Source organism: Sorex araneus, chromosome 3 (genome assembly GCF_027595985.1).
Source record: "Sorex araneus isolate mSorAra2 chromosome 3, mSorAra2.pri, whole genome shotgun sequence".
NCBI lineage: Eukaryota > Metazoa > Chordata > Mammalia > Eulipotyphla > Soricidae > Sorex > Sorex araneus.
The window spans coordinates 173,915,744-173,940,503 of NC_073304.1; the positions used below are offsets into that span (position 1 = coordinate 173,915,744).

Sequence of the window (24,760 nt, forward strand, 5' to 3'; positions counted from 1 at the left end):
AAGGATCCAGGAGTCACCTGGGGGCAGAGACCCCAGGCAGGAGCGGGGAAGGGCACGGCAGCCCCCCGCCTGCCCCAGAGTGGGCTACAGGGAATGTGGCAACCCGGGGGAGAGGTGAGGATGGCGGTGAGGATGACAGGGCACCGTGGTTTGGAGTTCAGGGTTGACCCGCCGGGAATAATAGGAGGCCGTAAGAGAGCAGGATGGTCACCGTGCAAGTTATGGGCCAGAGCCATAGGACAGTAGGGAGGGCGCTTGCTTTGCATGTGGCCGACCCGGATTCGATCCCCCGCACTCTATATGGTCCCCTGAGCACCGCCAAGAGCAATTATTCCCCTGGTAAACGGCTACTGAATGCTCGGACTTGAGAACAGACTCATCATCTGGGCCTGTGTCACAGCACACAGCCCGTCTGTGCAGCTTGGACTTGTCCCTTGATTTGTCATTGACGCAACTTGATTAATCATCTTTTTTTTTTTAAAAAAAAAGGCAGAAACATCCATTAATATGTCATAGGTTCCTCGGGGAGGTTCGATGAGTTAACACTTTATAAACGCTTGACACTACTTCAAGACACTCCCCCAAACAAACAAACAAACCTTCCTAAGCCCTTGGCTATTTTTGTTCATGTTCATAGTTTGGAGCTTCATGGAATGAGGGTCTGTCCGAGCCGTGGGCAGGAGCCGGTCGTCCTGGGGCTGGAGGTTTGTTTTAGGGGCCTCAACCCTCTCCCAGGCTCCTCTGGGGGAGGTTTGATTCCATCAACCTTAGGGTCAGTGCGCTGGGCCTGCGGGGCACCGACGGAGTGCGCCCCGACAGTCCTCAGGCCCTCGCCTTAATTCCCGGCAGAACAGCCTCGAAGCTTTCATCCACAGAGATTTAGAAAAACTTTCAGAAGAAGGTAGGATTTGGGATGGCCCCGGGGACGTGAGCAGAGCTCTGGTAGCTCAGAGGGAAAGGGTGCTCCCCATCATGGCACCGGTGGAGTAGAAATCCAGGGACAGGCATAGCAGAGAGGGACAGGTGTATAGGGCCCGGGCCCCTTGAGGACCTTGAGGCGCGGAAGGAGACGTAACACTGGACGTAGCTGGGTGTCCCTGTTCTCAGCCTAGCAGAGGACTTTGGCTCTCGTCCTGAGGATTTCGTGTGTGTGCCAATAAGCAAGAGGAAGGGAGGTGGGGCGAAGGCCCTCCCCCCTCCTTGGGAGAGGAGGTCTTAGGCAAGCACACCGAGGCCCTGGGGCAGGAGCGGGGGGACGCTCAAGCTTGGTGGCTGTTTGCTCTTCAGGCCGTGCTCTGCCTGGAACACACGTCTCGCCTCCTTATCTCTATCTCTGCTTGCTTTAGCCACTCCAGAGAAGCCCGTGTTCTCTCTTAAACAGGTGCTCCCTCTCGATTCTCTCTCCTCACATTTTTCTAAAGAAGTTTTTTGTAATAAAAACTCTCTTGCTTTACTTTTTTTTTTTTCCTTTTTTTGGGTCACACCCGGCGATGCTCAGGGCTTCCTCCTGGCTCTACACTCAGGAATCACTCCTGGCGGTGCTCAGAGGACCCTATGGGATACCGGGGATTAAACCCGGGTCTGCTGCTCGCAGGGCAAACGCCCTCCCCGCTGGACTGTCACTCCAGCCCCTCTCTTGGCTTGACTTGAAAAACACATTCAATAAATCAAAAGGGAGCTTGGTGGGAAGCCGTGATGGGACGTAGCAGGTCCGGGTGGATGGGGTGAGGTGGGAGACACAGTTGCCGGCCGAGGGCCTGGGGTGCTCCAGGACGCCGACGTCAGGGTGGAAGGTGTGGAGGAAAGGTGGCACGCTCGTTTTTGAGCCTGGGAGGGGCCGGGGAGAATTTGTTGGAAAGAAATTTCCACTCGGCCATCAATCTGGGGCTGACGCCGACAGGGGTCACCCGGCCAGGTGTGCTTCGCTTCCCATCGAGTGAAAGGCCTAGAAAGTGGACGGGTGCGGGACCCCCTCTCCGTGGGGCAGGGTCTGTGTGCTCAAGGGGGCTGAGAGGAGAGTGGCCGGGTGGGAGGAAGGAGGCGAGGAGGGGGACGCTCAGGAACAGCATCAACGCGACAGTCTCTTAGCAGGGCTGAGGGTGGCCAGTGCCCTGGAAGCTGGTTTGTTGTTGTTGTTGTTGTTGTTGTTGTTGTTGTTGTTGTTGTTTTTGCTTTTTGGGTCACACCTGGCGATGCACAGGGGTTACTCCTGGCTCTGCACTCAGAAATTACTTCTGGCGGTGCTCAGGGGACCACATGGGATGCTGGGAATTGAACCTGGGTTGGCTGCGGGCAAGGCAAACGCCCTCCCCGCTGTGCTATTGCTCCAGCCCCCTTGGCGGCTGTTTATGGCTGATGGTTGAAAGCAAAAGTTCAGCATCCGGGGGCGGCCTGGAGGGGGCCCTCGGCTGTGAGGGACCCTCGTGGACATCCGGGGTGAGATTCTTGCAGCCAGGGAGAGTCGGGGTGAGTTGGAATTCCCGCCCACCCTTGGAGAAGATGCCCTCAGTGACCAGCACGGATCCAGAGCTGGGCAAGGGATGGACTTCCTCTCCGCCCCCACACCCACAGATGGCCCTTCCGGCAGGACAGGACCAGAGCCGAGCTGCCAGCTCGACGGGTCCAAGACGCCGGGTGTTCATGATCGTCCAGGAGCCCCCGAGAAAGGCGCCTGTGTGTGCTCTCAGAGGCTTCCCCTGGGCCCCCCCGTAATGTGATGTCACAGCCAGGAATCTCGGGGTAGCCGAGGGTGAGAGTCAGGGTCCGTGGGTGGAGCCGTGGTGGGAATCAAGAGCATTTTGTTGTTGTTTTGCTTTTTGGGTCACACCCGGCGATGTTCAGGGGCTACTCCTGGCTCTGCCCTCAGGAATCACTCCTGGCGGTGCTCAGGGGACCCTAAGGGATGCCGGGGATTGAACCTGGGTCTGCTGTGTGCAAGGCCTCCCCGCTGTGCTATCGTTCCAGCCCTCAAGAGCATTTCAGAGTCGGTTGCTCTGTGACTCCTCCCAAAGCCAGTGGCCAGTGCTCTGTGTCCGTGCGGCCCTCCCTCCCCTGCCTGATTTGTCTTGGGGTCCTTCCTGTTCTCTGGATCCAGAACCCCAGATTGATAGTTCTGCTGATGCAAATAGTTCCAACGGACAGCTGAGGTCGCAGCTGATCTCCATGCAAATGACGGCGTCCTGTTCCCTAGGGCAGCCTGGGACAGAGTGCCTGGGCTGGACAGCCCTGGGTCCTGGTCCTGGGTGCTGCCTGCTGGGGGTGGGGGGTGGGACCCTGGTTCTCTCCGCCCCTCCCCTGTGTTTCTGCAGCTTTCTGCTCTATCTTGCTTTCCTTCCCATTTGCTCGCTCTCTCTCTTTCTGTTTCTCCCTCCCTCCCTCCCTGCCTCCCCCTCCATCCCCCTCCATCCCCCTCGCTCTCTCTCTCCCTCTCTCTCTCTCTCTCTCTCTCTCAATCTTTTTTTTCCTCATTGTTGGGGGGTCATGTCTAGTGACACTAGATGACCACTTGGGGTGGGGGTGGAATCATGTGACTCCACAGTCCATGCCAGGTGTGTGTGTGTGTGTGTGTTGTGTGTGTGTGTTGTGTGTGTGTGTCAGTCCATCTGTCTCTATGTGTGTGCACGCATGCACGTGCTGCCGCCCAGTCTCACTCCCAGCCCACTGTAGCTTTTTTCCCCATTTCCGGTTTCCATGCCCTCCACACCAAGTGCGCCCCTGTCTGAGCAGCGTCTTTCAGCCTTTCACGCCTGCGGGCCAGCTGGGTCCTGTGTCCCGGCCGCAGAGCAGCCCTGCAGTGAGAGCTGAGGCAGGGCACAGTGGGCCTCGACCTTCCTGCACCTGGTCTGGAGCAGTGGCTGAAGACCACTGTGTCCAGCCCCCCTCTCTCCTCCTCTCCATCTCTCTGCGTTGACTCGCTCTCCCGCATCCCTTCTCTTCCCGTTGCATTCAGTACACAGGCAAAATGGCAAGGAAATACCCAGAGACCCCGTAGTCTTGTGTGTGTGGGGGGGGGGAGGGGGGTTCGGGTGTGGTGGGTGCGCGAGGTTGGACAGGCACCTGAAGGGGAGGGTCACAGACTAGGAACTGCGCGTAGACCGCCCCGGCGGGCACCAGCAGGGCTTAGGAGGGAAACAGCGTCAGCTCACAGGGCTGGCAGCATTGCGGGCCATAGAGGTTCCAGGGGTCTCACGCTTTGGAAGTGGGGTGATTCCTGGTTTTGCATGGTTTTGTTTGGGGGACACACCGAGTGATGCTCAGAAATCACTCCTGGCGGTGCTGGGGGACCCTAGGGGATGCGGGGAATCGAACCAGGGTCAGCTGTGTGCTAGGCAAACAGACGCCCTCCCCGTCGGACTATCTCTCCAGCCCCTGTTTGTATTATTTTACTAACCAGTGCCTCCCCAACAAAATGAACACCATGAACTTGCGTATGTAAAATGTGCTGGTGATCTCCAGTGGGAGGTTCCGTGTTTCCCAGACCGTTTTGCATCTCATCGGGAGGAGCAATCCTGGGCCTGCCTGAGGCTCACGGCGCCTTCCCCCCTTGCACCTGCCCACGGCGCTGGGCGCCGGCGCCCTCTCCTGGCCAGCGCCGGTATGACGGTGCAGTCGGCCTGCAGGGCGGCCCTGGATCTCCCAGTTTCTCCCTGGCCCCCCACCGAGTTGCCTCCGGGACCTGGCTTTGGCCTACAGTGACTGACCACCTGTGTCTCCTCCTCCCTCCCTCCCTCCCCGCCCACTCCCGCTCCCCCTTGGCCCCTGCAGCACTGCCAGTAACTCCAACCGCAGCACGCCCGCCTGCTCCCCCATCCTCCGGAAACGGTCGCGCTCGCCCACCCCCCAGAACCCGGACGGCGAAGCCATGGTGGAGAAGGGCTCGGACCACTCCTCGGACAAGTCTCCGTCCACGCCGGAGCAGGGCGTGCAGCGCAGCTGCTCCTCGCAGTCCGGCCGCAGCGGGGGCAAGAACTCCAAGGTGAGCTGCACCCTGACTCGAGGTGCGCTGGGGGCTTCCCCCCATACACAGGCTGTGCTCCCAGGGTGGGGAGGGGGTCCCCGTAGGGCTGTGCCCCACTGTAGATGGGCACGAATCCACATGTGGTCCAGGTGGCCAGAGGACGTTGCCCAGGTCTGGACATCTCAGACATGCCTGGGGCTGGCCCCTGAGGACAGGACTGGGGGCGCAGGGTGGACGCGCCCTCGAGACTGCCAGCCCCGGAGCCTTGCTCTGGACTCACAGCCGGGGAGGGGGAAGGGGCCGAGGGGCCTCCGGAAGGGGAGGGGCGGGCCCCCCGCCTGGATCTGCCTTTTGATTTCTTGTTCTTCCTCTTCTTCCCACCATCTCCCCAAACTTCTTTGCATGCATGGTCTTAGTCTCACAAGCGCCTCTCAAAAGTAAGCCACCTCTGTCTGTCCAGCTGCCCGCTGTCCGGTCGTCTGTAGTGCTCCCTGCCCCGCCCCGTCTGGCCGGTGCCCTGCTTTGGCCCCTGTCCCCAAGGCTGGCCTTGTTGTCCCCAGCAGGCAGCCTTGGTGCCACTGAGGGCTTTGCCCGGTGCCCCCAAAGTCTTGAGAGTAGTCCTGTCCTTCTCGCCCCGTGTGCTGCCTGCTCCCCACAGCTGCCTTGGCCTGAGACCCCCCACCCCCAATTCCTTTGGGGACGATGCCCCACCCCACCCCGCGAAGCCACAGGTCCTGACCCCCAGTACCTGCTGTGTCGGGCGGCCCCTGCTTCCTGGCAGGTGGAGGGGGTCCCTGAAGTGACCGACACTCAGGAGCTGCTTCCCCGCGTCTCGCTGCTCCTTCCCCTGCCTGGACCCCACAGTCAGCCCCGGAGTCTATACAGCAGCTCTGGCCACTCCCTGCCTGGGCTCTCGGTGAGAGAGCAAAGGCCAGCACACCGAGGGCCCTCGTGGGTGAGGGGATAAGAGGACCAACAGGGGGGAGGTGCCCCAAGGAAGCGGGGGCGACTGTGCTATCTGGGAAATGTATGTGCAGGACCGCCAGACTTCAGAAGGCACATGGGAGGAGGGTGTGCAGTGCAGAGCGAGGCAAGGCCCCAGGGTGTGAAGAGGCGAGGAGAAGGCTGCAGGGGTGAGGAGAGGAACAAAAACTGCAGGGGTGAGGGAAGGAGAGGCTGCAGAGGTGAGAAGAGGAGGAAAGACTGGGGTGAGGAGAGGAGGGGAGGCTGCAGGGCTGAGAAGGGGAGGGAAGGCTTCAGGAGTGAGGAAAGTAGGGAAGGCTGCAGGGGTATGAAGAGGTGAGATTAGATGGCTACAGGGGTGAGGACAGGAGGGAAGAACAGCAGGGGTGAGGAGGAGATGCTTCAGGGGTGAGGAGAGGAGCGAAAACTGCAGAGGTGAGGGAAGGAGAGGCTGCAGAGGTGAGAAGAGGAGGAAAGACTGGGGGTGAGGAGAGGAGGGGAGGCTGCAGGGCTGAGGAGAGGAGGGAAGGTTTCAGGAGTGAGGAAGGTAGGGAAGGCTGCAGGGGTATGAAGAGATGAGATTAGATGGCTACAGGGGTGAGGACAGGAGGGGAAAACAGCAGGGGTGAGGAGGAGATGCTTCAGGGGTGAGGAGAGCAGCGAAAACTGCAGGGGTGAGGGAAGGAGAGGCTGCAGAGGTGAGAAGAGGAGGAAAGACTGGGGGTGAGGAGAGGAGGGGAGGCTGCAGGGCTGAGGAGACGAGAGAAGGTTTCAGGAGTGAGGAAGGTAGGGAAGGCTATAGGGGTATGAAGAGGTGAGATTAGATGGCTACAGGGGTGAGGACAGGAGGGAAGACTGCAGGGCAGAGTGGAATGAAAGGTTGCAGGGGTGAGGAAGGTAGGGAGAATGGGAAGGCTGCAGGGGTGAAGAGATGGCTTCTGCATCTAGGCCACCCCACTCCCTGTCTTCGCTCCCCCTAAATTTAGGGTAACCCCCTAAATCCCGCAACTGGAATGCTCAGGGTTTAGCTCCTCCTCCTGGGAACCCCCCCCCCCCCAAGTTTCTGGCCCGCAGTGACGCCGGCGGCCAGCAGAGGGCGCCAACAGCTGCCTTCTGGGCCCTGTATCTAGAGCAGGTGGCCAGGCCAGTCCTTCCCGTGCTGGGCCGGGCTGCTGGCCTCTTGGCGGCTTCACGCCCAGATTCTCCCAGAGCGTCAGTCCTAATGTGTACGGTTTTCTTTCCAGTACGACAGACTTAAGCTGATCAAAGTAAGAAGTTTCTTTCCCCCACCCCTGCTAGGCGTAGAGCCCACCCGCCCCTCCCCTGCTCCCTGCCCTGTCCCCAGTCTTTGCGGGGCTGGGGGCTGCCCCGGGGATGCTTGCTGCACTCCAGGAGGCAGTCGACGCCCCTGGGTTGTCAGTGCCCCCCCAACCCCCACCTGCTGGGTGCTTCTCCCCACTCCCTCCCCCCAGCCCATCCTCCAGCCTGCCCTGTGCCCGCAGGGACTCCCCCTTGGTCTCAGTCCTGGTGGGGGGACAGAGGCGGCCTCCGGAGCTGGTCGCAACTCATGCCGCGGAGCTGTCCCTCTCGGAACAGACAGGGTCAAGGGCCAGGGTGCAGGACACAGCTTCCTGGCCAGGCACCTCTGGCGGCCACTTGGGGAGGGTCCCCCACAGCTTCCCTGGGGCCCTATTCTTGCCCTTCCACGGGGCGGCGGGGGCGCGAGGCGCTGTGCTGGTGTGTCCGCTGTGGGTGGGGCTACCCGATGCCCTCCTGAGCTACCAGCCGCTCACCTCACTCTCAGCCCTCCTCGGGCCGGGTGGGCAGCGCCGACCCTCCCGGCCCTGTTCTGGACAGGGAGACCCCCCCAGCCCCCTCCGTGACGTGGCAGGGCTCCCCAGTGAAGGATCACTTCTCCCCTCGCCCCCACCCTCCCCTGCTCGCACTCACGGGCAGCCCAGGCCCATGGCAGGGACCGGGAGTGGGCAGCAGGAGAGGCAGCCCTCAGGGTGCAGGCAGGGGCCCCCACAGCCCACCCAGTCGAGAGGACCCCAGCCCACCCCCAGGGAGGGAGGTCTGGCCCTGTCTGTCCCCCACCTGCCCCCCTATCGGGGGTGTAGGATGCCATCCTCACCGCCTTCTTCCCTAAAGCATCGCAGTCGCCCCCAGAGTGGGAGCCTGGAGCCGGGCTGGCCCCCGGCCGCGAGGGAGCGCAGGAAGCTGAGGAGGGCCCTCGCATGCGTGCCCCACCTTCCTGCCCTCGGCTTGGCCAAGCCCCATGGAGCCCCTCTGCCCTCACGCCCCAGAGCCCCTTGCCTTCCACACGGGCTTCCGGTCAGCCACCCCCCCCGCACCGGGACAGGTCTGAGATGCCCACGGTGCATCTCCACCCCCCTCCCCGCCCAAAGAACCTGCCCCCCACGCCCCCCAGGTTCTGGGCACCGCTGCTGCCGCCCCGGGCGGCTTCCGGCATGCGCTATCCCCGTGGTGCTCCTTTCGGGGATGCTGGAGAAAGGAGTGGCCGGGGAGCCCCGCGCTGCGCCCCCTGCTGTGTGTGTGCCCGCGCCTGCGGCCACCTCCACTGACCCTGCCTTCCTCTCTTTGTCCTTGCAGAAAAGCCAGAGCTGGTATAACGTGAGTACCCCGTCTCTCTCCTCGGGGGCGCGGGCGGGCGGGCTGGGAGCGGGGGAAGCGGGAAGCAGCCCCCAGCCACTGTGGGCATGACGGGGGCAGGGGCCCAGGCAGCTGCTGAGCTGGGGGTCCTGCCGGCGAGTGGGGCCAGGCCCAGGGTCACAGAGTCCTGGGGCAGCGACTTCAGGCCCAAGGTTCTGGCTCTTGGCATCCCGGGGACGTGTGACAGTGCCGTGCCCTGCCCGAGGCCCGGGGTGGATGGCTGCTGTCCCCTGTCCACCCTCCACCGAGAGCAGCTCTCGGCCCACGTGCTGACTGGCTCTGCCCACTTCCTCCTCTCAGCCTCTGACTCTGGTGGACTCGGGGTCACCTGACTCCCCATCCCTCTCCTCCTCGGGCTCTCTGTGTCCCACCCAGTCCTCTTCCTGTTCCCGCAGGCCCCATCCTGGCCCCTGCCCACTGTCCTCTGTCCACTGTCCTGCCCACTGGTCACTGTCCACCGGCCCCTACCCCCTGTTCACTGTCCTCTGGCCCCTGTCTGTGCCCCCTGTGCAGTTTCCCCTGCCTGTTGTCCCCTGTCCACTGCCCCGTCTCTGTCCCCCACCCCCTCCCATGGGGCCACAGGCCTCCCTGCAGGCTGTCCTGATGAGCTCATATACCACCTGCACCCACCTGCTTCCCGCTGGCCGCTGCACCCCGGGTACCACTTGGTCCCAGCGCCCAGTGTTTGCCCTGTTGTTAATGTTTAGCCAGGGACCAACTCCCTGGGCACGGTCGCCCTGCCCCGCCCTGCCCGGGAGGAAGCGCAGGGATGGGCTTTCCCCCCACCCTCCTGCGGGTTATCTCTCTGCGGCCCCTCCCACCTGGTCGGCCTCGTGTGGTCCCAGGAATGAGCCGCCAACGGTCACTGGGAGGATGGCCCGCGTGGATGGGACGGACTGGCCGGGCACGTGTGCGCTGACGGTTCCGAGCGGCCTGGGTGCCCACTGGCCCGGGGCTCGGGGAGGACCTTGGTGCCCCCTGGGCACCGTTGCCGTCGGGATGTTCCCTCCGCCTTTCTGAGTTGCCGAAAGTCTGCGTGGGGTCACGTCAGGCCGGCGAGACGCCCCGGGCAAAGGAGCCCCTTGTGCCCAGGCAGGCGGGTCGCTGCCCGCCCTGGGTGGGGACACTGCGGGGGCAGGCTCTCCTCGGCCTGGCTGTCCTGCTACCCATCCCTCCTGAGCCCCCGAGCCCCCGACACCCGTCCTTGCCTTTCCCGGGCTCCATATCTGGTGCGATGTGGTGTCGGGTCCGAGGGACTCCTTGGCTGTCCTATGGGTGCTGGAAGGAAAGGGGCCCCCGTGGGCCCTGTGGCCCCCCACTTCTGCCCAGCGTCCAGGGAGCCAGGACTGGTGGACGAGCAGCCGGGGGGTAGCGCGTGCGTCCCTGAGTCCCAGGCTGCCTGGAGTCACGTTTCAGATGTCCTCATCCCAGTGGCGCCCTGGCGTGGCCTCCTCCCCGCCCCCACCCGGGGCAGCGGTGCCCGGCCTCTGGCCAAGGGTTACTGCAGGCCGTTGGCCGGGGCATCTCCCAGACCCTGTAACTTGAAGCATGTGTGGGGCCCGGCCCTGCCCCCCCCTCGCCCGCCTCCCTCCCTCCCTCTCTCCCTCCCTCCCTCCCGCCGAGGGACCTCGAACAAAGACGCTGTTTGCTGGTCAGCCAGGAGGACAAGGGTTGGGGAGAAGGATGTGGGGGTGGGGGGCCGGGCCCCCGGGAGGGATGTGACTCATCACCCAGCGCCCGCCCTGTGCCCGCTGCACATTGGCCGAGGCCGCGTCGGGGAACGGGCCTGGGGGAGCCCCAGCTGCAGCTGCAGAGCGAGAAGGAGCCCGGGGCCACGTGGGGGTGACCAGTGAGCGGACCCGCGCCCTGGCCGGCCACAGCCACTGTCCTGCGCGCCAGGACCGGAGTCAGGACCCTGGGCGGAAGGACCGACCACCCTTGTCCCACCCGGGAGCCCAGCGGGACAGAGCCGTTGCTGCTGACCACACCCTCCCCCGGGACAGCTGCAGGACGGGGAGCCGTCGGCCACGGCCCCTCCGCTCCCCGGCCCCTGGCCCTGCCCGCATGCCCGGGCCGGCGGACAGGCAGCCATGGAGCCCCTGGCGGAGTCTGGCGTTCCCTGGCGCTTTCCTCCCCCGGAGCAGGACGGCCTGGCCCGAGGCTGGTACCTCAGCCAGCTCGCGGGCGCTTGCTCCGAGCCCTTCTGGGACTGGCCCGGGTCCGAGTACATCCCAGCCGTGAGTGTGCGTCTGCACTGCCCCCCCTGCTCCCCCCACCCGGGGCCCCTCCCTGACCCGGAGCCCTCTGGGGACTTTGAGTCCGGGACCTGCAACCTCAGCTCGGGGTGGGGACCGGGGCGGGGGGTGGAGGGGAGCTGCAGGGGTGAGGCACAGTCTCTGGGGGTCCACGGGCAAGCTCAGTGTCCACGGGCATCTAGTGTAGCTGGGGCCCCTGTCCAGGGGTGGGGGCGAGGGCTTTGCCTGCGAGCCTGTGGCCCAGGGCTGAATTGTGTCCCGTCCCCCGGTCACAGCTTGTCCCTTCAGTGGGATGGGAGAGATGCGGTGTGTCTCCTGCTGGTGTGGGAACAGCAGCCAGACCCCTGCCCCTCTCTCTGGGGACCCTCGTCAGATACACAGCAGTGAGGGAGGGGCAGGGAGGGGGCATAAGCATCTCCGCTTCGGGGCTTTGGCGCCAGCCAGTAGGGACCCGGCAGGCCCGTGGAGTTCTGGGCTTCCCCGTAGCAGCGTGTTCCCTGCCGGGGTCCCTGGGCCGTTGGTTGCCTGACGCTGTTCACGCACCGAGACCCCCAGCCCTACGCAGGCTGCCCGGCTCTGAGCTGGGCTTCTCATGTGCGGCCTGGGGGAATGGAAGCCAGCAGGGGACAGGACTTGGGGGCCAGGGGGGACGCGGGGAGGCCAGAGGCATCGTGTGCCGAGGGGCTGCCCTCCCCGGGAGCCCCCCGGTGCACTTTGCTTCCTGCCGTGCCCGCTCCCACACCCAGCCTCAGGCCGGGGGTTGCTGCCGCCTGCACGTCCTCAGCGGAGACTGGCCTGGGGACGGCGGCGGGCACCGGGGCGCCAGGACGGCTCAGAATATGCTGAAACAGACGTTGGAGATTCAGCTCAGGGCTGGGGATCCGGTGGCAGGGCGGCCTCGGGCCAGCGCGCCTGCTGAGGTCCGGGGTCTGAGTCTCTGAGAGCAAACAGACAAGTAAAATTCAAATGGAGTCTAAGATAATTAAAAGCGCTCTTGCTCACACACTCTGCCTCCCCCCGCCCTCCCCTCCCTCTTCCTCCCTCTCTCGGGAAGCCTCAAGGGAGGCCTGTGCCAGTGCCCCCCAACCCCGCGTGCCCCCCCAGAACTCCCGAGGCTCCTGCCTGCTCTTGCCGGAAGCTGTTGGGCCACTTCACTCAGGGGGGCGTCAGCCTCACTGTCCTCTCGGTCCCCTTGACCAAGAATGTCAGAAAGCCAAGAGCGACCGTCCCCAGCTCATTTGCTGGTGGATGCCCATGGCTGTGGGTGGGGAAGGGGCCACCCTGTGCATCCTCACATCCAAGGCCACGGGCCGCCACATGGGCTCGGGCAGGGCAAGCAGACGCGGCTCGGCCATGCCAGGGACAAGCTGGCTGGGCGCAGGGCAGGGCGCGGGGTGGGCCCGTTCCATCACGGAACCCTCGCCTCTGCTTTGTTCTTGTATTCTGCATCATGGAGATCAGAAAAGGCAGCTGGAAGGGTTGGGGGTTGGGGGTGGGTGGGGCTGCAGCCCGGAGTCAGGCACGTGGCCCACCTGGTCGCCGTCTTGGGTCAGAGCCCCCCGAAACGGCATCAGAGCAGAAGCTGGGTCTGTTCAGTGGCTCCCAGAATGCCCAGGGAGGATTTGCGAGATGGTTTGGAGGTTCCTTATCGACTGGGGCGCCCCAAAGGGGAGCCGAGGTCAAGGAACCGGGATATTAATTTTTTTTTTCTTTTTGGGTCACACCAGGTGATGCACAAGGGTTACTCCTGGCCCATGCACTCAGGAATTACTCCTGGCAGTGTTCAGGGGACCATATGGGATGCTGGGAATCGAACCCGGGTCGGCCTTGTGCAAGGCAAACGCCCTACCCGCTGTGATATTGCTCCAGCCCCGAGGGATGTTAATTTTTCCGTAAGAGGGTGGTGGCCAAGTGAGCCGGGCAGCTCCGGAGGAGGGGAGTGGGGAGGGCTGCTCTGAGCCCACGTGATTGGGTTTGGGGGCCAGGGAGCCCCCTGGGGTGTGACGAGGCCTGGGCATGGTGTGATGAGGCCGGGGCGCGGGCCTCATCCGTGAGGGGCACCGGGAGCAAAGCTCCTGTGTCCCGAGTCTCGCCTCCTTCCCCCCTTCAACCCTACCCCCCACCCCCCACCCCCGGGCAGGCACCTAACCCAGCCCCTGGCGCCCCGGTGACTCTGCACCCCTCAGCGCCTGCAGGAACCGCACTGAGCTTGTCCCCGGCCCACAGGTGCTGAGCCCCACATACAAGCAGAGAAACGAAGACTTCCGGAAGCTCTTCAAGCAGCTTCCGGACACGGAGCGTCTCATCGTGGGTGAGCAGGGCAGCGCGTGTGTGGGCGGTGTCCAGTGGTGGCAGGGAGGGTGTTCAGGTGGCCCTGGGGGGGGGGTGCAGGTGCGCTGGTCGAGTCTGGTCCCGCCTCTGCCTCCAGCGTCCACCTTCCGCTCCGTCTCCTTCCACGGGGGTGGGGGGTGCACCTCTCATGCCCTGCCTCCTGGAGGGCAGCCAGGGAAGGCAGTCGGAGGGGCTGCCCTGCCGACAGTGCTCCTGGCCCCTGAGCGTCCTCCCCCCCATGTCCCATCACAGATTACTCCTGCGCGCTGCAGAGAGACATTCTTCTCCAAGGCCGACTCTACCTCTCTGAGAACTGGATCTGCTTCTACAGCAACATCTTCCGCTGGGAAACCCTGGTAAAGATCAGGGGCCGGGGAGTGCTCCCCCTTCTCTCTGGTTGGCGCATGCTGGCCCCCAGCTCCCGGGGCAGATCACTGACGCACATGCCCGCTTGGGGCTGGGCACTTGGTCTGCCCTTCGGGGTCCCCCCCGCCCCCACCCCCTCTTGGGCATGGAAGTGTCCCGAGAATTGGCTGTTGCTGGGTGTAGGTAAACCCATGGCCGGAGTCGCTTCGAAGGCAGCAGAGGAGACCAGGAAGCGTTGACCCAAGGCTCAGGACCAGCTTCTGCTTTCTGGGCTCTGGACTCTGGGTTCTGGGTTTGGGGCCGGCGAGCCGTGCAGTTGGGGACTCGTCCTGCCTTCCTGTGACGTCCTCCCTCGCCACCCAGAGGGAGGGTCCACTGGCCTTTGAGCTCCTGTCCGGCACCTCTGTGGGCGGCCACTAGCAGTGCAGACCCTGTGCGTGATCAGAACCGTCGAAGTGCAGCACGAGGCTGCCTGGACAGCCTCGGGGCTCCCTGGGACCCTGGGGGAGACCCGCAGACCCTCCTGTGCAGCCCGAATTAGGAAGTGCTGCCCACCCCAAGCCAGCGCCTCCATCCTCATCCTCTTGCCTCTCTCTCCCCTCCCCCGTCCAGCTGACCGTCCGATTGAAAGACATCTGCTCCATGACGAAAGAGAAGACAGCTCGCCTCATCCCCAATGCCATCCAAGTCTGCACTGACTCCGAAAAGGTAGGCACGCCCTGCCCGTCCGGGCTGACCCCCCACACGGCTGATGACGTCACGGAATCTCGGAGCACTGTGCAGACGGGGTTCTGCCCGCACAGCCGCCAGGAGGGTCAGACTTCCCGAGAGATGAGACTCACTCGGGCCGGGAGAGAGCACAGCAGGGAGGGCGAGGCCAGCTGGGGTTAGACCCCCCGCCCCGGCATCTCATAGGGTCCCCTGAGCCCGCCAGGAGTGATCCCCAAGCACAGCACCGGGGGCAGCCCCCAAACCAAAATAGCAGCGACGCGGCAGAGAGCTGGGAGATGGACCATGCGCCAGACTGAGGGGTGTTAGCCGATAAAATCCAGGACGAAGCGTGTTCTGTGATCCCCGGACCAAGTCAGTCTGGGGTCAGGACCGGGCCGTGTTTGTGCTGACCACGGCGATGCGGCAAGAACCAAACTAGCTCTGTAGGGGTCGGTAGTGTGGTCTGAATCTGTCTCTGGCGGGAGTCTGCATGGGGTCCGGCGGCCACCCGGGCTGCACCTTGCCGCGCCTGGGGAAGGCCCCCCTCGAAGAGAGGGGTGGACGCACTTTCCCTTCCGCTGGCAGACATGGGCGAGCCGCGCCAGGTGCGGACCTGAGCGGGGAGTCGGTCACTGCTGGTGAAAGGAAGGAGCCCCGTGCCTCCGCGGTGGGGAAGGCCTCACGGGCGTTCCCGCTTTTCTCTTCCCGCCCAGCACTTTTTCACTTCCTTCGGGGCCCGGGATCGGACGTACATGATGATGTTCCGGCTCTGGCAGAATGCACTCCTCGAGAAGGTCAGTGCCGCCCCTCCGCCCCGGGCCCTCCTCTGGGCATCAGCCCTCGGAGAGCGTGGCCGCCTCCAGAGGGGCGCTTGTCCTCGGGGCTCTGGAGCCCAGGGGAAGGGGCGACGCGCGCCCTGCAGAAGAGAGTGGTCGCATCTCCGCCCCGTCCTCGTGACGCCTGGCCAGCAACAGCATTTCCTCTCAGCCTAGCTGTGTGCCCCTTTGCACGCACCTGCCGTGTGCAGCCCAGTAGGGCGCACGGAGCGGGGAGGGACGGAGGAGGGCCCTGCTCTGCCCTACCCACCCCCCTGCTCGCCCCCAGACTCGCTTCCTCTGGGCCGCCCCTGCTCCTCCACACTTACCAGGAGCTCCGGGAGCTTCTGGCCACCCCGGCAGGGAGCTGAGCACGTGGGGAGGGCTGGCGGGTGGGGATGGGGAGCCCCGAGGGGAGCCCCAGCCTCCGCACCCAGCCCCGACCCACTGCCGGCCCTGCCCCAGAGTGCAGGCTTGTCCCCGAGCATGGACGGGACAGCCGCGCCCACAGGGGCGTCTGCCTGGTCAGTTCATCGATGGAGGGTGGGAGAGAAGTCTGCCGCCTGGAGGGTGTCCGGCCCCCCGCCCCCCCTGAGGGCCCCTGTCCCCCCCGCAGCCCCTGTGCCCCAAGGAGCTGTGGCACTTCGTGCACCAGTGCTATGGCAACGAGCTGGGCCTGACGAGCGACGACGAGGACTACGTGCCCCCCGACGACGACTTCAACACGATGGGGTGAGCCAGGAGGGAGGGCAGCGAGGGGCAGGCGAGGGCTGAGGGGCAGGCATCAGGAGGAGGGGCAATGCATGCGTGTGTGAGAGAGTATGTGTGTGTGCATGTGTGTGCGAGCATGTGTCTGCGTGTGTGTGCGCGAGTGTGCGTCAGTATGTGTGCATGTGTGTGTATGTGCGTGTGTGCAAGCACGTGTAGTGTGTGTCTATATGTGTGTGTATCTGTGTGTGTATATGTCTGCGTATATGCGTGTCTGCATGTCTGTGTGAGCGTGTATGGTGTACCTACATGTGTGTCTCTGCATGCATGTATATATGTCTATGTCCGTGTGTTCAAGTGTGTGTGTCTATGCGTGTGTCTGTGTGCATGTGTGTATGTCTATGTGCGTGTGTGTGCAAGTGTGTGTATGCGTGTGTCTGCGTGCATGTGTGTATTTCTATGTGTGCGAGTGTGTGTATGCGTGTGTCTGCATGCATGTGTGTATGTCTGTGTTTGTGGTATGTGTCTGTGTGTGCATGTGTATGTATGTATGTGTGTGTGCATGTGTATGTATGTGTGTTCATGTCTGTGCAAGTGTGTGTCTATATGTGTATGTTTGTCCATGCATGCATGTGTGTGTGTGTGTGTGTGTGTGTGTGTGTGCGTGCGTGCAGCCAGTGCCTTCCCAGGGGAAACTCCATAAAGGCCCTGAAAGAAGTGGAAGGGCAAGACCAGCCCAGGCAGAGGGCACGGGGCGTGGGCAGTGAGCTGAGGCGGGGTGGGGAGGGGAAGGGCTGGGGCGGCAGGTGCAGCAGGTGCTGAGCCCTTGGTCCGACTGGTGTTGGGTCTCGGCGGGGAGATGGACTAGACGCCCCCAGGCCAGGGCCCTGGGCTGAGTTGGACATAGACGGGGGGAGGAAGGGCAGGCGTCGGGGCTGTTGAGTGATTCAGCGCCTGTGGAGGGAGGGGGGCAGCGGCAGGGCTGCAGTCGGGGGCCGGGAAGGGGGCGCCAGGCTCTGTAGGAGGGTCAGCTACGGGTTCGAGGGGAGCCCCTGGTGCCTTCAGGGCTGCCCGGCCTTCCTGGCCAGAAGGGCAGACTGCCCCCCCCCCCCCCCGCTCGCATGGGGAATCATCGGCTGATGAGCGAAGCCTCATGCAGCCGGGGCATGAGGGGGGATGCTGTGAGCTCAGGGGGCTCGACACAAACGTGGGGCCGAGAGCAGACAGACACGAGACGGGCAGAATCGCCCATGTCTGAGCCCGGGAAGGTCTGTGCACACGCAGGAAAGGCGGCCAGGACCAACATCGCACCAGGAATGTGGCTTCAGTGGCTCAAGGGAGGCCGTGGGCCGGGCCCCGTGCACCGCGCGCGCGAGGCAGCAGGCTGCATGTACCGAGCAGATGGCGGGCAGGGAGGTGGGCACAGGCTGCCGGCGGGCTGCAGGTGGGGAGAAAGCCGGGGAAGCCTCAGCCCAGGGGCCCCTGGCGGCGGCGCCTGAAGTGTGCACCCAACACACCCGTCAGCGTGTGCCCGGCCATGCCCGGCCAGCCGGGCTCTGTGTTGCTGAAGACGGTTTCACGTGGGCAGCATCATGCACGTCTCTGCATCATTCAGGGCAGGGGTGCACTCACCAGAACAGAGTCGCTCTGGCTGCAGGGGTGCCCGGGTCCGCCCTGGCTGGGGGTCCCCAAGGCGGTGCTGGGAATGGTCTGAGTGAAGAGTAGTCTCTGGGCAACGCCAGGGGTGGCCCAGACCCAAAGAAAAGGGAAAGAAAGATCCCCGCCCCCCCATTCTCACTGGGGAGCACTGCAGAGGGAGGACCTCACAGCTGGGGGCAGAGCCCCGGGCAGCCATCTGGGGAAGGTCTTGTCCCCGTGTGTGGGGGCCAGGGGTGCTCGTGCCTCGGTCTGAGATGGGTGCTGACCGCGGGCCCTCCGGCCGCCCCTGCTGTCCCGCAGCTACTGTGAGGAGATCCCGGTGGAGGAGAACGAGGTGAACGATAGCTCGTCCAAGAGCAGCGTCGAGACCAAGCCGGACGCCAGCCCGCAGCTGCCCAAGAAGTCCGTCACCAACAGCACCCTGACATCCACCGGGAGCAGCGAGGCCCCCGTCTCGGTGCGTGGCCGGCCCCGGCCCCGGCCACCCCGCCTGCCTGCCCGCCTGCAGCCCGTGTCCCCAGCTCAGGTGGCCCCAGCCCTGGGGCGGGGGCGGGGGACGCACGGAGGGGCGCTGCGTGTGTGGGCAGGTGAAAACCGGCCCGTGTCCAGCTGGCGGGGAGGGCCTGCCAGGGCCGCCGGTGCCCGAGGCCTGGAGAAGGGCGCAGTTCCCAGCACGCGGTTCCATGTTCCCGCAAGGAAGGCGGGGCGGGGCTTCGTGTCCCTGGGCCTGGGTTAGACAGACAAACCGAAAGGGGGAGGAGGTGGCAGAGCCCTCCCGAGGGGCTCGCTCCAAGGCCGACAGAGAGCAGAGTCGTGTTGACTCCCAGCCCCAAGATGCTGGGCGTCCCTGGCCGATGCCACGGGCCCCTGACACAGAGCCAGAGAAGCTGGGGCGAGCATGCACCCGCGCCCGCCCCCAGCCCCCTCCCGGCGGGGCAGAGCGGTGACCCCTGTCCCCACTGCAGTTTGATGGGCTGCCCCTGGAGGAGGAGGTGCTAGACAGGGATTCGGCCCTGGAGAAGGAGCTGGCCATGGACGGCATCATCGGGGAGAAGCTGGACATCACGGCACCCGTCACCTCCCCGTCGCTGGACTTCAACGACAACGAGGACATCCCCACCGAGCTCAGCGACTCCTCGGACACCCACGACGAAGGTGGGCCACTCTTGTGAGAGTGAGGGGGGCTCTCCCCCGGGGGGCCGAGCGCTGGCCTGGCCCGGCCCGGGTGGGCCCCACTTCTTCTGTAGAAGGGAGCTGGAGTCAGAGCGCGACACCCAGGGGCCAGCCGGCACTTTGGCTCAGGCCCAGGCTGTGGGGTGCAGCACTTCCTGTCTTCCGTGTCTGCTTTCTCGGGCCACCTGCCCTTGTCCCTGAAGCTCCGCCCTGGTTCAGTGGCCCAGGAGAGCGGCAGCTCCATTCCCTGGCGGCATGTCTGGTCTGGTCTGAGCAGCCCTCGTCGCCTGCCTGCTGGGCCTCTGAGACCTCCCCAGAACAGTCTCCAGGGCAAGAGCCAAACTCAGGGGCCCACTACGTGGCAGTGGGTTTGTCCAGCATTGGTTTGTCATGGGCCACATACACACATATGTGTCCCAGCACTACCAGGTGTGACCCACGTACACATTACGTGTCCCAGTACTGCCAGGTGTGGCCTACATACACACATGTGTCCCTTCACTGCCTGCTGGGTGTGGCCCCACAAACACACATACATGTACCCAGCACTGTCGTGTGCTCCCCACATACACACATACATGTCCCAACACCGCTGGTGTGCCCCACATACTCATACATGTCCTAGCACTGCCGGGTGTGGCCCATGTACACACATACATGTCCCAGCACTGCCGGGTGTGCCCCACATACACATACGTGTCCCATCACTGCTGGGTGTGGCCCACATACACACATACATGTTCCCAGCACTGTCATGTGTGCCCCACATACACACATAACGTGTCCCAACACTGCTGGTATGCCCCACATACTCATACATGTCCTAGCACTGCCAGGTGTGGCCCACATGCACACATACGTGTCCCAGCACTGCCAGGTATGGCCCACGTACACACATACCCACCACCCGTGGGCTCTCCGGAAGAAATGGCCACTGCCGTCTAAGCCTGTGGCCACTCGGGCAGGGCAGCCCACCATGGCGCCCTCCAGGGCCCGACACTTCTCCCTCACCCGCGTGCAGGGGAGGTCCAGGCCTTCTACGAGGACCTGAGCGGCCGGCAGTATGTGAACGAAGTCTTCAACTTCAGCGTGGACAAGCTCTACGATCTCCTCTTCACTGACTCCCCGTTCCAGCGCGACTTCATGGAGCAGCGCCGCTTCTCGGGTCCGTGCTGCCTCCGATCCTGCCCGGGGCCCCCCGTCTCTGCCCACGATGCCCAGAGAGCCCTGTATCCTGTGCCCGACTTTGGGGGCTGTGAGAATTCTGGCCGTGTGAAAGGCTCCAGAGAGGATGCACTGGCCTCTAGTGCTCCTGGCAGCGCTGGCCCGGGTCACGACTCACGGCTGACGTGGGCTCATGAGTGGGTCCGGCAGGCCCCTGCCACCTGCCCAGCCTCCCCTCCTGCCCTCCGCGGGGGCGCTGGCGGGCGGCCGTGCACGCCTCCCTGGGCTGTGGGAAAGCAGGCGGGCACCCCTCCCCCCAGCCCCCAGGTCCGGAGCAGAGGCCACGCTGGGGCCACGGGCGGGCGGGCCCTGAGGCGGGGCCTGTCCCCCAGCTCCCAGGCCCTCGCCACAGTCGTGCCAGTGTTCCCGCAGCCCCGTAGGTGGCCCCCGACCCCGGGAACAATGGGCCTGTGCAGAATTCAGGCCGCCCCACAATGAGCCTTTCTCAGTGCCCCCTCTGCCCCCAGGGCCGCCTGCCCTGGCCCGGGGGCTGCCCGGCCCTGAGACCGGCTCACGGTGGCTCTGCTCCCCCCAGATATCATCTTCCACCCCTGGAAGAAGGAGGACAGCGGGGACCAGAGCCGAGTGATCCTCTACACCATCACCCTCACCAACCCCCTGGCTCCCAAAAGTGCCACCGTCAGGGAGACTCAGGTGAGCCTGGGAGTGGAGCAGCCGGGGGAGGGGGGGTCTGCCACTGCCTGGCCTCTCCCACGAGGTCCAGCGGTGGGGGTGGAGGGGGGGGTCACTGCCCACGGCATCCATCCGTCCCCCCCTCCCTCCCAAAGACCATGTACAAGGCCAGCCAGGAGAGCGAGTGCTACGTGGTGGACGCCGAGGTCCTCACTCACGACGTGCCGTACCACGACTACTTCTACACCATCAACCGCTACACCCTCACCCGTGTGGCTCGGAACAAGAGTCGGCTCAGGTGCTCGCGGGCTGGGGGCCGCTTCCTGGAGGTGGGGGGTGGGGGGTGGGGAGCAGGCCAAGAAAGGCAGGGGCGGAGGAGGAGGTGGTGGCTTCCCGGACCCTGGAGGCCCTCGACAAGCCCTTCAGCACCTTGCTGGTTCCTGGGGGTTGTGGACTGGGGTCTTTCCAGTAACCCCAAGCGGAGAGGAAGGTGGAGGGCGCCCTCTCAGCTTAGCTGAGAACATGGAGGTTCCTGTCATATCCATAACTTGGCCAGGAGCTGGGGGGAAGAACGAAGGGTGTCAGGAAGGTGGGTTCTTCCTGGCGCCCCCTGCCCTGGGCACGGCCTGGCCTGTGTGTGCCCAGGTGCTCGGGAGGCCCCTGGGACCCCATCTGCTCCTCTGTGCCGGGCACGTGGGCGGCGAAGCTGTGGGGCATCCTTGGGCTGTCCCCTGCGGCCGGAGTCAGGCACTCAGAGGCAGGAACCGGACTCTGACCCACTCAGAAGCTCAGTGAGACACAGGGTGCCCGCCCGTCTGGAAACGCCCCCTGAGGTGTTGGTGGCACGCAGCCTCGGTGCCCAGAGGATATCCTCCTCTCTCTCCTTCTTCCTCCTGCTCTGCCAGGACCTTCCCCGCAGGACCCCCCCCCATCTCAGCTCCTGCGGGGGCTTTTTTGCTGTTAGCTTTTGGTTTGGTTTTTGTTTGGGGGGTCAGACCCAGTGATGCTCAGGCTTACTCCTGGTTCTGCACTCAGGAATCACTCCCAGCTGTGCTTGGGGGACCCTATGGGATGCCGGGGATCAAACCCGAGTCTGCCACTTGCAGGGCAAACGCCCTTCCCGCTGTCCTGTTGCTCCGGACCACCCACAGGGGGCTCTGAGCCAGCATCCTTGCTATTTGGTTCCCCGGATGCACCTTTGACCTTTACAGACAGGTGCCCACCTCATCCCAGGAACAAACGTGGGCAAGGAAGTGAGTTGGCGCCTGGTGTAGGCACGTGCCCTCAGCTATGGCAGAGGCTGCCCAGCTGTGGGCGGGCAGCCTAATCGTGAGAGCTGGAGCGGGAGAAATCTCTTCCGGAGCACCAGGAGGCATGAGGCTGCTAGGACGAGGAGACGCGGGGGGGAACATACAGGGGAACAAGCCCTGGACAGGCCTGGGGGCCACTGCAGAGGCAGGAGCCAGGCTGGCCGGCCAGCAGGGCTGGCAGGCTAGTGGGCACCTTCAGGTGTGTGCCCGAAAGGAGAAATCCCAGAGAACCCGAGATGGGCTTCAGCCTGGGCTCCACGCTGGGCCCCGGGACGGCTCTGTGGTGCTTCATTGAGATCCCCAGGCCCTGCCCACTGCCACCCCTCTCTAGCACTGCCATCTGGGATCCCTGGTGCCCTAGCCACGTGTGCACCCATCACCACAACAGCCAGAAGGGAGGGGAAATGAACAGCAAGTACCAACTCTCCGTTTCTCACCCGAAGGGAGGGTGGATCACCCCGAGGCCGCGGGGGTGGAGGAGCAGTAACGGGTGTCAGGGTGATGGCACAGCAGGGAGGTCGCTTGCCTTGCACGCAGCTGACCCAGGTTCGATCGCCGGCACCCCCTACGTTCCCCCAAGCCCACCAGGAGTGACCCCTGAACGCCGAGCCAGGAATAAGCCCTGACCACTGCCGGGTGTGGCCTAGAAACCCCAGAAATTAAACGATAAAGAAGAAGCATTGAGAGTGCCGAAGTGGGGGGTCCCTTCCAGCGCCGGCCCCTGCTCGGGAAGTGCTGACCTTGTCGCCTGGGTCCCCAGGATCTCCACGGAGCTGCGCTACCGGAAACAGCCCTGGGGCTTGGTGAAATCCTTCATCGAGAAGAACTTCTGGAGTGGGCTGGAGGATTACTTCCGCCATTTAGGTGAGCGGCCAACATCGCAGGGACCCTGCACCCTGGAACCCCTCACCCAGGCAGCCTGCATCCGGGAGCCCGCACCCCCAGAGCTGGGGTTGAGTAGAAGCAAGTCACAGCCTGGAGCCACCTCCCTGTCCCCTAGTGAGGCTCCATGCATCACCCTGACCCAGGGGAGCAGCACAGAGTCCGGGGACACTTTCCTAGTGGGGGGACATGACCCGGCATCTGGACCCATCTGCACGGTGAGGAACTGCCCACAGGAGGGTTTGGCTCCAGCTCAGCGGGGGGCGAGGGTGGGGTCAGACAGAGCCCCGCAGATGGGGTAGCTTCTCAGAGCAGAGGTGGTGGATGTGGCTCCCTTCAAGAAGACCCAGTCACACGTGGAGGCCTGCGGGTTGGTTCAGACGTGGCCCCAGGAGGGACAGTACAGGAAGTCCAGGTCCCCATGTGACCCTCCTCAGGATGCTACAGGAAGTCCAGGTCCCCGACGTGGCCCCGTGGGGGGTGGCACAGGAAGTTTAGGTCCCCATCGTGGCTCTGTGTGGGACGGTACAGGAAGTCCAGGTCCCCGACGTGGCCTCGGGCAGGATGGTACAGGAAGTCCAGGTCCCCATGTGGCCCTCCTCCGGATGCTACAGGAAGTCCAGGTCCCCAACGTGGCCCCGTGGGGGATGGCACAGGAAGTCCAGGTCCCCGACGTGGCCCTGTGTGGGACAGTACAGAAAGTCCCGGTCCCCGACGTGGCCCTTTGTCTCGCAGAGACGGAGCTGACCAAGACCGAGAGTGCGTACCTGGCCGAGATGCACCGGCAGTCTCCCAAGGAGAAGGTCAGCAAGCCTGCGGCCGTGCGGAGGAGGAAGCGGCCCCACGCGCACCTGCGGGTCCCACACCTGGAGGAGGTGATGAGCCCGGTCACCACCCCCACGGACGAGGACGTGGGCCGCCGGATCAAGCACGTGGCAGGTGCGGACCCTGTGTGCTCAGATGTGGAGGGCAGCAAGCTCGTCTCCGGCTGGCACTGGCACGGCAGGCCCGAGGGCCAAGACGCTTGGCCGGCTTCCCTTTGCCATGTCTGTTCCTCGGCCCCTCGCCACTCTCACACGGGCTGCTCTGTGGGACACGGTGACTCCCATGACCGAGATCTCGGCCACAGGGGCTGAGCCCAGAGCTGCAGCTTCCCTGTCCTGCCTCCGTCTGTCCCTTCTCCGTCCCCTACCCCGCCGCCTTCACACTCCCCACCGCTGGGTTTGGCCCCATGGCCGCCTGCCCTGCCAGCACCGTGGACAGCTCCCTCCCGGGCTGGGCCCAGGGCCCGGAACCCAGTGTCCCCTGTCCCCAGTGGCCCCTCTCTCCGCAGGCTCCACTCAGACCCGGCACATCCCTGAGGACGCCCCTGCTGGCTTCCACCTGCACAGTGTCTCCAAGCTGCTGCTGGTGATCAGCTGTGTGTAAGGACCCCCATGCCCCCCCACCCCGGCTTTCCAGTGTCCAGGCCTGGGAGCACTTTCATGGGATCCTGGGCGTCTGTGCTGCGCTCTGGCCTCTCTCTGTCTCTCTCTGTCTCTGTCTGTCTGTCTGTCTGTCTCTCGGCTGCTCCTTTGTCAGGCTTTGCCTCTTGGCTTCCTTTCCCGGGTTCACCAGCCTCCAGTGCTACGCTAGGCATTGTATTCCTAGTGGGAAAACTAGGAAGGACATTCCAGCTTCACCAGGGGCCAGAGAGATAACACAGTGGTTAGGGCACTGGCCTTGCACACGGCCAACCCGGACTCCATCTCCAGCACCCCAGAAGGTCGCCTGAGTCCTACCAGAAGTCTCAGTCCTTTGTCTGAGTCAGGAGTAAGCCCAGAGCACCACCAGCTGTGGCCCCGAAACAGACCCAAACCAGCCTCACCACTGGAAAAATCTCACCCAGAGATGCCATTTGAGGGGCCTTTGGGGAGCCCTTGCATTCTTGGGCGGGGGTCGGGGATCCAGTGGGGGAGTCTGTGCCTCAAGGACCCCAGCACCGTGCAGTCTGGGACCCCAGTGGCAGGAAAGTCAGATAACGTGTGCTGTGTTCGGCCCCGCACTGAGCCTGGCCATGGCTGGAGCAGGCCAGGGACGAGGTTTCCTCCTTCCCTCGAC

General features: G+C 64.3%; 1 protein-coding gene across 14 annotated transcripts in view; it reads left to right on the forward strand.

Annotated features, from left to right (window-relative positions):
• The window catches only part of GRAMD1B (GRAM domain containing 1B), a 214,273-nt gene that overhangs the window by 182,350 nt on the left and 7,163 nt on the right, over positions 1–24,760 (forward strand). For 11 of the 14 annotated variants that reach the window (XM_055132831.1, XM_055132830.1, XM_055132833.1 and 8 more), the window contains 15 exons: positions 4,765–4,975; positions 8,534–8,554; positions 13,075–13,159; positions 13,432–13,535; positions 14,158–14,253; positions 14,970–15,050; positions 15,688–15,803; positions 17,739–17,964; positions 18,404–18,593; positions 19,633–19,776; positions 20,371–20,489; positions 20,624–20,766; positions 22,539–22,642; positions 23,396–23,599; positions 23,994–24,084. In XM_055132831.1, the coding sequence (XP_054988806.1) occupies positions 4,765–4,975; positions 8,534–8,554; positions 13,075–13,159; positions 13,432–13,535; positions 14,158–14,253; positions 14,970–15,050; positions 15,688–15,803; positions 17,739–17,964; positions 18,404–18,593; positions 19,633–19,776; positions 20,371–20,489; positions 20,624–20,766; positions 22,539–22,642; positions 23,396–23,599; positions 23,994–24,084 (1,935 nt within the window). The remainder of the gene's footprint in view (positions 1–4,764; positions 4,976–8,533; positions 8,555–13,074; positions 13,160–13,431; positions 13,536–14,157; positions 14,254–14,969; positions 15,051–15,687; positions 15,804–17,738; positions 17,965–18,403; positions 18,594–19,632; positions 19,777–20,370; positions 20,490–20,623; positions 20,767–22,538; positions 22,643–23,395; positions 23,600–23,993; positions 24,085–24,760) is intronic. The other 3 variants (XM_055132834.1, XM_055132836.1, XM_055132837.1) reach the window with 1 other exon arrangement.